Raw genomic sequence first — 12,078 nt, 5'->3', positions numbered from 1 at the left:
TTTTATAGATAAGGAAACGGAGACCCAGTTAATTCACCTCCCACAGTTACACAGCTGGTGCACAGTGGATCTAGGTCTGGAAGCCAACCTCTCAAGCCCATCAAAGGCTCCATGGGCTGGGCAGCTCCCCTAGTGTCCTGCACAGGACGTTTTGCTATCAAAGGAAGTGGTGAAGGGGTGAATGAAGGGCCTTTATCTAAATCCACCTCCCCCCGCCTATCCCTTCTTCACACCGAACTATGCTGGGAATGGCTGGAAGTTCATCTCTTAAACTTCTTTTTTAAATTATTTTTTAAGTGTTTGTTTACTTTTAAGAGAGAGAGACAGACAGACAGACAGCCTGAGCTGGGGAGTGGCAGAGAGAGAGGGAGACACAGAATCTGAAGCAGGCTTTAGGCTCTGAGCTATCAACACAGAGCCCAAGGCGGGGCTCAAACCCACGAATTGCAAGATCATGATTTGAGCCAAAGTTGGACACCCAAGTGACTGAGCCACACAGGTGCCCCATCATTTCCTAAACTTCTAAACAAAGAAAGCTTCCCCTCCGAATTATGTGGCAAATACGGAAATGCCTAAGGAAACCAATCTCTATCCTCCCATATTCTTGCCATGTGTCCTCTGGACAAATCCTTTAATTCCTTCATGCCTTAGTTCCCTTCTCTGTTAAATGGGGATAATAATACCTACCACTTGGGGCCTTTGAATGAAATGAAATAATGGACATTTGATGCCTTTGCTCATCAAATTGGTTGGATAAATGACAGTTATTTTGACTGCTTTTCTGGGAAACCAGAATTATTCAACTGTCTATCCATTTGGAATATAAAGTTAAGTTTTTACTTTACACTATTCCAAAAAGTTCCAGCAGTACAACAAACTAAACGTAAAACAAGACTGTAAAGTATGAGACTGTAGAAGAAAGTGTGTTTATGAAAGTAGGAAAAACAGATAGCTTTTACTTTATCAAAACCCAAAATTTGAGGTACTGTGTAAGCAAAGTGAAAAGACAAGTGACAGGCCAGGAGAAGATATCTGCCACAGGTAAAGTAACAGGCAAAGGATCAGTATTCAGAATATATAAAGAATGCCTATAAATCAAGAAGTAAACGCTACACAGAGTAAGGCAGGGAAGGTATGAACAACCAATTCACAAACAGAAGATAACTGATCAACAAACACGTAATGAAATGAAAAGAAGACCAAAAAGAAAACCACTTTCTCCCCCCCACCCATGGCGTTATCAAAAATCTAAAAATTTGATGTAGCTTCCCCGAGAGCAATTTGTCAGGTAGCGATTACATTGTAAAACTCGAACAACGGTGATAATAGTAGCAACTGTTAGGCACTGTTCTAAACACCATACAAGCACCATATGTATTTTTTTTTTTTTTTTTTTTACCTGGGAGGTGGTAAGTATAATCATTCCCACTTAACAGAATGGGAAACCGGGGCCCAGACATGCTAAGTGACACACCCAAAAACACCCTAGGAGCAAATGGTAGCGCCAGCCTCTGACCCTAGGCAGCCTGGCCTCCGGGTCCCAGGGGCTGCCACACCTCTGCTCCAAGTCCTTCCTCCTCCCTCCTACCCTGACCCAGGGTTGTGGAGTAGAGAACTACCACGAGCCAAGAAAGTTGGTGGGCTTGGCACGCAGCTGCAGCAGGGGAAGTAGGACAGAACCTCGGTTCCCAACAGCGGAGGATGGGCGGCTCATCCCACTGTGGCCTATCGGCACAAGCCCCGCAACCGCACCGCAGCCGACTCGGTTGGGTAGGGAACCTGGGGCCCCTCCGCTCGGTTCCCTACGCTACTGCAGGCGCTGCTCCCCGGAGCCGAGCGGAGAGGGGAGGAGGCGAGAAGGCCATCCGCCTCTTCCACCTTCCCCCCTCCCCTGCTGCCTCCACGTCTGCGCAGCCGCGGTAGCTGCTGCGCCCGCTCTGCAGTGCCCGGACTGGGTCTGGTTGGGGAGGGTGAGTCCTCCGAGGGACCCCCGCGGGCGGGAAGTGGGGCTGGGAAACTGGGCTGGGCGGGGGAGGGAAGGGGGACGCGGGCGGCGACCTCAGGAGCGCGCGTGTGAATGTGTGCGAGTTGTCTGTGTCTGGGGGTGGAAGCAGAGGTGTAGGCCCGGGGAGGGGGTCTCCAAGCCCCTCTACTGGAAGAGTGACCGGGCTGGGGCTGGGTCGGGTCTGTTTGTCCGAGCCTGTGCGCCTGGCCCCGTGCGAGGAGGGGAATGACCCCGCGTTGCGCAGCCTCGTGGGTTGCCGCATGCACGTGCGCCCAGGTCTCGCGGGGGTCTTGGCATCTCGGTCGGTCCCCCCCAATGCGTGCATCACGCCGTGTCCCTGTGCCCGCCCGCGTGTGCACTTGCGCGAGTGTGCGTTGTGTGTCTGGGCGCGCGTGTACCGCCCTACAGTGGCGCTGCGCACAGGCGCGGGAATCGGACACGTTTGCATCCCCGCCCAGCTCCGATTAGCTGTGTGGCTTTGATCGAGGGCCTTCTCCGTCTGCAAAATGGGCGTGTCAGTATCTGCTGCGGAGAATTATGGAGAGGAATCCGTTAGGAAGAGGGTGGGGCGTGCGCCCCAGGCCTGGCACACCGGAGCGCTCCTGGAAAAGGTGGCTGCCCGTGTTGCTGATACTGTTACTGTTGTTACCGCATCCCCCTGGTTTCTTCTTCGCGGATGACCTGTTTGCTATTTCTCGGAGGACAGGGAGGCTGTGCGGTGTGAATTCCACACACACACCCTTGTCAGCCCCGCAGATTTCGCTCTGTCCCTCCCCTCCTCCCGTCTCCATCCAACCAGATCCAGCCTCTTCTGACCTGGATCCCAGGGCTCCTGTCTTCTCCATTGGCCACCCCTCTTCCTGGGCCTTCCTTCCCATTAGCCTGAACACAGGATTATATATTCATATTAAAAACGAAAAAGGTAGACAGAGAGAGAAAGGAAAAGGAAAGAAGAACCAAACGGGACCCCCCCACTCGTGCTGTTTCACTAACTTTTCCATGAAGGCCAGTATTTTCTTTTCCCTTGGAAAATGTTTGTGCTCACGGCCTCCTCTCCCTATCCCCAGCGCACACCTTGATTGCAAACTCACAGCCCCACGACCTGTGCTCTTTGGCTCACTGGCCTGGTGTCTTCCTTTTAAACGTTTGAAAGTATTGGCATTTTAAAATGTGGGAGATGTCATCTGAACCTATAGACTTCCAGTGTTCTCTTGAGAAATCAGAAGCTAGGAGACACTGGGCCCACATTTTCACTCTGCAAATATGGGTAGGGCGGAATGGGGCTGCTTCCTAGACACAGTCTCCTTTGCCACAGTCCCTACTACTCTCTATCACCTCTGCCCATATCATGCACTGCTCGTGTTGGCATTTGCCCCTGTTTCCCTTACAACAGAGAAGTGTTTCTCTAGCCTCATAGTTAATTTTCACTTTCAAACAGTGAAAGTAGGGGCACCTGGGTGGCTCAGTCGGTTAAGTGTCTGGCTTCAGCTCAGGTCATGATCTCACAGTCTGTGAGTTTGAGCCCTGCGTCGGGCTCAGCGCTGACAGCTCAGAGCCTGGAGGCTGCTTCCGATTCTGTGTCTCCCTCTCTCTCTGCCCCTCTCCTGCTCGTGCTCTGTCTCTGCCTCTCAAAAATGAATAAAAAACACTAAAAAAAAAAAAAAAAAAAAACAATGAAAGTAAAAGCGGGAGGTGTGGGTGGGGAGGGACCCTTTATTTAGCTTTCTGGATCCATCCCATTTGTGTTTTACGCCAAACTCCTGGAGGTGGAGCCTTACCCCCAGGGTTCCCCTCTGCTGCAACACCGGGTCTGCTGCTCTCCTTGCTCCTCTCTGCTCACTTCTCCTTCTCCCGCGTGAGAATGGGAGCTACTGAAGGTGTCCGGTGCATCCTCAGGTGCCCAGTACAGGCCTTGCACAAAGTTCTGGCTGAGAAATGCTTTGAAAAAGTCATTTCCATTCCAGCACTCGTGGGTGGCAGGTGTTAACAGGGTCCCACAGGAAGTGATGTCTCGGCTCAGCCTTGAGGTGTGGGCACAGTTTCTAGAAGCCGACACAGAAGGGCAAGGACAAGTCAGGTAGAGGGAGAACCAATTGGTTCCCCCACTCATCAGGCACTCCTGGGCATTAATCTCCTTCAGTTTCAGAAGAAAACGCACCACAAGTCTGTGAGATAGCTGATGCCACTATACACACCCCCATTTGACAGATGAGCACATTGAGATGGGGACAATTTTTTTCAAGTTTGTTTATTTGGGGGGGTGCAGAGGAGGGGGAGAGGGAGGGAAAGAATCCCAAGTAGGCTCCGCACTGTCGGTGCAGAGCCCGACTTGGGGTTCGAACCCACGAACTGGGAGATCGTGCCCTGAGCCGAAATCAAGAGTCGGACCCTTAACTGACTGAGTCACCCAGGCGCCCCAAAATGTGGGGAATCTTAAGCGACCTGCCTAAGGTCACGCCGCTAATGTGTGGCAGAGCTGAAATTCACCCCACGCCGTCACGCCCGTGCCTTGCCCTGCTAGCAGCAGTGACTATCTCATTAGTGCCATGCATTCTTTTCCTACCTTTGCGACTGTTCTCTCCTCCAGCAACACCCTAACATTCACCCAGCTTTCACCTACTCTTTATCCTTTAAATCCCCCCCCCCACCTTTTTTTTTCCCTTCTAGCATTTTTATTTGACACCTGTGGTGGGCAGAAAGATGTCCACGCCCTCACCCCCAGATGGTGTGAATACGTTGGTCACAGGGTGAGGGAAGATTAAGGCTGCAGATGACATTAAGGTTGCTAATCAACTGAGATTTGGGATGGGGGCATGATCCTGGATTATTTGTGTGGGGGTAGTGCAATCATAAGGACCCTTAAAAGTGGAAGAGGGAGGTGAGGGAGAGTCTCACACGCAGTGTGAAAACGCTCAAATGGCCGATGCTGGCTTTAAAGATGGAGGAAGGGGCCACGGGGCCAAGCAATGCAGGCGGCCTAAGATACTTGAGAAGGCAAGGAGACTGATTCTCCCCCAGAACCTCCAGAAGGAGCACGGCCCTGAGACGCCTTGATTTTATTCCACTGAGACCCATTTCAGACTTCTGAGCTGCAGGACTGTAAGATGATAAATTTGCGTTGTCTTAAGCCACCCAATTTGTGGTAATTTGCTGCAGCAGCCATAAGAAACTAACACGGTGTCTAAAGAGTTCTTTTTAATGTGGTCAGGGGAGGGGCACAGAGAGGGAGACACACAATCTGAAGCAGGCTCTAGGCTGTGAGCTGTCAGCACAGAGCCTGACATGGGGCTCGAACTCACGACCATGAGATCATCACCTGAGCCAAAATCAAGAATTGGATGCTCAACCCACTGAACCACCCAGGTGCTCCTATTTTAACTCAATTTTTAAATAGCAATAAAAGAGGGTGCTGAAGAGGTGGGGAACCTTGCCTCTTTGGGGTTCAGTGCTATTCAGGTATGTCTAAGACCACCTCCCGGACTGTCCTGAAGGAGGGAAAATGTAGGGAATGTGGTGATGGAGGCTTTGAGGCCACGTTAGGAACCTGCCTCCACCCATGTGACCAGAGATCTTGAGGTGCATGCAGCTGGTGGGATGGACTGGGGAGAGGGGTTAGGGAACAGGATTGGTGGGGTCATTGGTGGAGTGGACTGGACAGGCCTAGAGCAGAGCAGGGGTAGCATTCTGTAAGACAAGAGCAGGTGGGCTTAGCGGTCCTTTGGATGTGCGGGTGAGGAGGCAAGTGGACAGTGATGCTTGTGGACAGTGGCGGGGAAGATGGATGGTGGAGCCGTGGTCAAGAGCAGGGGACCCAGGAGGCAGGATGTGCAGGAGGTGGGGGAGAGAGGGCACAGGTGTCTGGGGAAATGCATTTGAATTTGGGTTTCGAGGGTCTGTGAGTCACCCATGTCCGTAAGGAAGACCTACGTGATGATTAGTGACGTTGAAGCAAAGGACATAGTCTGCATATCCACAAGCATATGTTAGTTTCTGTTATGAAAACATTTCACATCTACTCACGGGTCCAAGGATGGGTCTGAGAGCCCCCATCTTCCACTTTCCAGGTTGAGAAATCATCATTTGTTTGTTCTGACCCCCTGTTGTCTACTTCTTTTGACTTCACTGCAGAAGTACCTTATCATCCCATCCCATCCCATCCCAACTTTTAAGTAGACTCCACACCCAATGCCCAACGTGAGGCTTGAACTCATGACCCTGAGATTGAGAGTCACATGCTCTACCCACTGAGCCAGCCAGGCGCCCCTAAGAAGTATTTTAGAGCAAATCTCAGCCATCACGTCAGTTTACTCTTACATATTACAAAAACATCTCTAAAAAATTAAGATGGACATTTTCTTAACTGTCCGTAAGGCCGTGTCCACACCTAACGGAAGCAATGAGAATGCCTTGACCTCCCAGTCCATAATCCATTTTCTTAAAAAAATTTTTTTTCACACCAGGTGTCTTTGATTCTGACTCCAAACATGGTTCCCATATGCATTTGATTGTGGAGATGCTAATATCTCTTTGAATCTAGGCTGTATTCCCTGTGGTTTTAAAATTTGATGTAACAAGTTTTATTTGTATAAACCTGATCAAAGAAGAAAATGCTTTGAAAGGCTTTTTTTTTTCCCTCCACACCAAGAGAACTTATTTTTTTATTTTTAATTACTATTCGGAGCACCTGGGTGGCTCAGTTGGTTGAACGTCCAACTTCGGCTCAGGTCATGATCTCACGATTTGTGGGTTTGAGCCCCGCGTCAGGCTCTGTGCTGACAGCTCAGAGCCCGGAGTCTGCTTCTGATTCTGTGTCTCCTCTCTCTGCCCCTCCCCCTGCTTGTGCTCTGTCTCTCTCTGTCTCAAAAATAAATAAAACATAAAAAGAAAATTACTATTCACGAGGGCATTCAGTAGGTTAATATAACACAAGGTTGATGACACATGCAGTTTCCTAGAATAAGAACGTAAACCAGCATTAGAGTCTCAAAGGGTTACACCACGTAGTTCAGGCGGCTTCTTGCAAACAACCTTCTGAATTTTGGGTTGACAAAGTATATACAATAGGAATCTTAAGGAGTATTTTATTTTTAAATGTTTATTTATTTTGAGAGAGAGAGTGAGCACACATGCACAGGGAAGGGACAGACAGGGAGAGAGAGAATCCCAAGCTGGCTCCGAGATGTCAGCGCAGAGCCCTACATGGGGCTCGATCTCAGGAACTTTGAGATCATGACCTGAGCTGAAATCAAGGGTCAGAGGCTTAACCCCCTGGGCCACTTAGGCACCACGCTCTGCCCCCCCCCCCCCCCCCCTTGAAACTGCTATTCCCTTTCTTGCTTCATTGGTCTCTAGAGCACGTACCATCGTGTGGTGCGCTGTCTGGCTCTCCCCACCCCCACCCCTGCTGGAATGTGAGCCCCACAAGAGCAGTGGGCTTTGCTTCCATCACTGCACTGTCTCTGGCACCTAGAAAGAGTGCCTGGCACACAGGTGACACTGTAAGTGTTTGCTGAATGACTAAATGTTTGTCGGTCCTCAGGTTCTGAGTCCCGTGCCCGGGAACCCAACGGGAACCGGAGGAGAAAGACGAGCTCGCCCCGCCTCCCGGGAAGATGCAGAGCCTCAGGCCTGAGCAGATTCGGGGGCTGCTGGAGCCCGAGAGGGCCAAGACGCTGCTGCCTCGGGAGAGCAGGGCCTGGGAGAAGCGCGCCACCCCCACCAAAGACTGGGTGGCTGTGGAGGTCGGGGCCACCGGCTGTGACGGTGACGAGAAAGGTGAGGAGCGGGGGTCCCATGGGAGGTTGGGGGTGGGGTGGGGAAGACGCAACATTCATTAACATTCATTCAACAAATGTTTATGGACCTTGTGTCCGTCAGCTTTTGCTGTGGAGCGAGTCGCCCCAAAACTCAGTGGCTTAAGGCAACAGTCATTTCTCCGCTCACGCTTCTGCAGGTCAACAGGATGATGTGGGCTCAGGGGACCGCTGGCTGGCTTCCCTCGCCTGCATCTGCGCCTGCGGCCACAGCGAGCTGGCGAGGCAGCTGGTCGACCCCGCACGTCTGGCTGGCTTGACGGTGCTGACTTTAGGCCACTTGTTTCCCGCAGGCCAGCCCGGGCTGGTTCTCAGGAGAGTCGCCCGGGCCAGCTCGGGGTCAGTCTCAGGAGAGTTTTCTCTTGATTGCGGGCGAGAGAGGGAAGGGCCTCCATTCACAAGCAGTTTTTTAAGCTGTGCTGGCAACCCACTTGCTTAGGGGCCGTTGCTCAAAATAAGCTACTCGGTCAAGTTCAGCATCACTGAGGGAGGGGACCGCCCAGGGGTGTGGATGTGGGGATCAATGAACAAGTTGAAGGCCCTTGGGGACGAAAATCTACCACAAGCATGCCCACTGTGTGCCAGGATCTAGTGGCAAACAAGATGGCCGCAGTAGAGCTCAGATTTTAGTGGAGAAACCGAAAACGAACAAGTTTTGAAATAAGAAGCCAGGGCCACACATGCAGTGACCCTCCGTGGCGACAAGCTTGCTGTGTTCCAGGAGGTTATGGTGACCACAGGGAGAACGTGAGTTCTTGCTGATGGAGGTGAGGAGGGGTGGACTAGAGAGACACCAAGGATAATGCCTGGGGTTTGGGCTCAAACTGCGGACAAGGGGTGGTGCCATTTGCTGAGACACGGACCCCCGAAAGGCAGCCCCGCAGCAGAACGGGGACTGGACCTTCTACGGGAGCAGGGTCTTCCCTTCTCCCAGAGGGGAGGAACAGCCGCCGGGCAGAGGCGTGGATGCTATGGGTGTCCGTCCTGGTAGTGGGGAGGGGGTTGGGGGCTCCGAGCAGGGCCTGGGGGCAGGAAGACTGGAAAATGCCGATCTTTGGCCTGACCCCCAGTTCTCACCAGCTAAGGAGTGAGAAGGACGTTGATGTCCTCATGTGGGGAGTTTGCTCCACCAGGGGCTGGAAGCTGGGGAAGCCTGCTTCATCCCGGTTTCATTCCGTGGATCAAACCTCACTGGGTTTTGCGGGAGGCCTGGAGAGAAGGGACCGTTTTACCCATTTGACAGGTGAAGGAACAGAGGTTCCGGTGGCAGATCACATCAGGTGACCCGCTTGAAATCTTCCAGGTAATTACAGAAACAGGACCGGAATTCAGGTCTCCTGTTCTCTCTGCCCTACCTGAACCACGTGGGCCAGAATGTGTGTGCGTGCGCCACGTGCCGTGGGAAATCAGGAGAAAAGGGACAGGACGCCAGGTGGGGCGAGCAAACAGAGCCCACCCCAGCCAGCCTGGTCACTCACTCCTGGCTCCTTTCTGCTGTCCTCAGGTCTGTCCTCTCAAGAGACCGGGCTGGCCCAGGAGTGGACCTCGGCGGACGTAGATGACGGGTCAGAGGACTCGCAGGTATGCGGGACGGTTCCTTCCTCTTTCGCAAACCCCCGCCCTGCAGCTCTCAGTGGGTCGTCAGTTCCTTGCCTCAGAATTCCCCCGCCTCCCGAAAGTCCGTTTGGGGAATGGGAGCCCCCAAGAAGCCTCCCCCTGGAAACAGGACATATCCCTGTGGTAGTCAGACGTGGCACGGGGGGTCTCCACGTGATGTGTACCTCCATCCACACACACCCCAAAACCTTCACTCATAAACCCAAAGTAACCGTTCATTCATCCGTCCCCTCATTCACCCACCCAACCTTTCATTTGCCCGCTCATACATCTGCCCGCTCCACCCATGCCTCCGTCCGCCCGTCCATTCATCTACCTCATCTGTCTGTCCACTTCTCTATCCACTCCCTGATCCTCGTATCCATTCACATTCCCACCTGTCCAGCCACCCATCCATTGATTCACGGACCCACTGTTTCCGTCCCCTGGCCGTGGTCAGGATTTGGTTCCTGCTCACCCACCCACATGCCTACCCATCCGTCTGTTCATCTCTGCCCATCCGCTTGTCCACTCACCGATCCACTCAGCCATCCCTCCGTCCGTATACCCGTCCATCCACTAACCACTCCCTGGGTTTTAATCCCAATAATATGCGTGAAGCCAAGCAGATTTATCAAGCACATTCCTTCATTGAAACACCTAATGTTTTCTTTGGGGAACATAAGACATCAATATGTTAAATATGAACAGTGGTTCTTTTATTTATTCATTCATTTTATGCATTAGGAAAATCATATAACCACTGTCAGCAACACGAGGGTCCCATCTCCCAATCATCTGTCAGAAATCCGACTGAGATTGGTTTAAGCCAGGAAAGCGATTTACGGACTCACACTGAGGGGAGGGAGGAAACCGTGAAAGTGCAGAAACAAATACTGGCTACAGTGGAGCGGCTCAAGGGAAGAAGTTAACGATGTGGGCCTAGAGGCTTATTCTAGAATATTCTGGAGATAGGGAAACAACAGACCTCGGGTTTTAGGGGTAAGAATTTATAGAGCAGGGAAGGAAACAGATTTTCCTCCGACCAGGCAGAGGGAACAGCATTTGCAAAGGCACAGAGGCATGATGTAGCATGGCATAGTTGGGCGGGGGGTGAGGGGTATTGGACTCGAGGGGAGAGCAGTGGGGGATGTGGGTGAAAATCTGCCTGGAATGAGATCATTCATTCATTCCACAACTGTTTATTGAGCACACACTATGTGCCAGGCAGTGTTCAAGACACTGAGGCACAACAGTGGATCGGATAGAAATGGCACCTCCCTTCATTGGACTTACAGTCACTGAGGTAGACAGACAATAAGCAAAATCAGTGGCTAAATTACAAATCGTGCTGGGTGGTAATAAGTGCTACCAAGAAAAATAAGGCAGGAAGGGGGTTCAAGAGTATGGAGTGGGGTAGGAGTTGCCATTTTAGGAAAGGTGTCCAGGGAGGTCCCCACTGAGAGGGAGATACCGGAGTAAAGGCACGAAGGAGGTGGGAGAGTGAGACTGGCAGGTGTCCAGGGAAGAGGTTCTAGGCCGAGGGGCACAGCAAGTGCAAAGGCCCTGGTGTAGGAGTGTGCCTGGCACGTGTGCGGAACAGCAGTAGGGGTCAGTTGGCCGGAGAAGAGTGGGAGAGTAGGAGGACACAAGGCCCTAGAGGTGACGGATGATGCAGTGTCTGTCGACCATGGTAAGAATTATATTTGGTTTTTACTCTGAGTGCAGCGAGAGCTATAGGAGAGCTCTGGACACAGGAGGGAACTGTTCCAGCTTAGGTTTTAACAGGAGCCCTCTTGCTGCCAGGCTCCATGCCACGGGGGTTGGGTGAGCCTTACAGGCAGTGGGGAGCCATTCAAGGGCTTGCAGATACACAGAAGTCTCGCTGGTAGCCCATGTGGAAGGAAGGGGGTTGGATGAGGTGGAGGGATAGGTGTGGGAGCCAGTCAGGAACCTCCAGGCAGGAAACAAAACGGGTGAGAATGATTCACCTTGTTGCGTTGTGAGCCTGACTTAATTCTTAGTGCTTCTCATTATTAATTCATTTATTCACCAACCTTCACTCTCTCTCGATATTAAGTCACGAGCCCTGTGAGGTAGTTAGAATGGCTCCTCTCCCTTAAGATAAGGAAACTCTCAGAGGGCACTGTAAGGGCAGGGGAGGTGCCTAGAGGCCTCTGCAATAACATTCATTCGTTTGTTCATTCATTCATTCACCGAGCCGTGACCCGTTTACCTGCACTGATGGAGCATTATGCTGGGGGGCACCTCTCATTGGCAGGCTGTGGGTCCTGCATGGACACCGTCTCCCTCCTGTGGGTGGCCCCCTCCCCCCAAAAACAAAGAGGATCAGGCCATGTGGGACCACAGACCATTAATAATAATAACAGTAGCCAGGCTCCATAGCCCTCCCCATGCAGCTTCCTCAATTTATTTGATAATGTTTTATTTTTTAACGTTTATTCATTTTTGAGAAAGCAAGACAGAGCTTGAGTGTGGGAGGGGCAGAGAGAAAGGGAGACACAGAATCTGAAGATGCTCCAGGCTCAGAGCTGTCAGCACAGAGCCTGATGTGGGGCTTGAACCCATGAACCATGAGATCATGACCTGAGCCGAAGTCAGATGCTTAACCGACTGAGCCACCCAGGTGCCCTTTGTTTGATA

The 12,078-nt window shown here is 51.9% G+C and overlaps 1 protein-coding gene and 1 non-coding gene across 2 annotated transcripts in view; one reads left to right on the top strand and one right to left on the bottom strand.

Moving 5' to 3' along the window:
- Positions 1-12,078, top strand: part of SMIM17 (small integral membrane protein 17) — a 31,037-nt gene that overhangs the window by 13,779 nt on the left and 5,180 nt on the right. Inside the window, exons 3-4 of the mRNA XM_042917774.1 lie at positions 7,545-7,780; positions 9,323-9,399. Of these exons, the coding sequence (XP_042773708.1) occupies positions 7,618-7,780; positions 9,323-9,399 (240 nt within the window). The 5' untranslated portion in view covers positions 7,545-7,617. The remainder of the gene's footprint in view (positions 1-7,544; positions 7,781-9,322; positions 9,400-12,078) is intronic.
- Positions 6,192-6,264, bottom strand: TRNAE-CUC. Its single transcript has one exon. It is a non-coding gene; the product is annotated as a tRNA-Glu (tRNA).

This window comes from Panthera leo, chromosome E2, assembly GCF_018350215.1.
Source record: "Panthera leo isolate Ple1 chromosome E2, P.leo_Ple1_pat1.1, whole genome shotgun sequence".
In the NCBI taxonomy this organism is placed as follows: domain Eukaryota; kingdom Metazoa; phylum Chordata; class Mammalia; order Carnivora; family Felidae; genus Panthera; species Panthera leo.
This window is presented reverse-complemented; position numbering and strand designations above follow the sequence as displayed.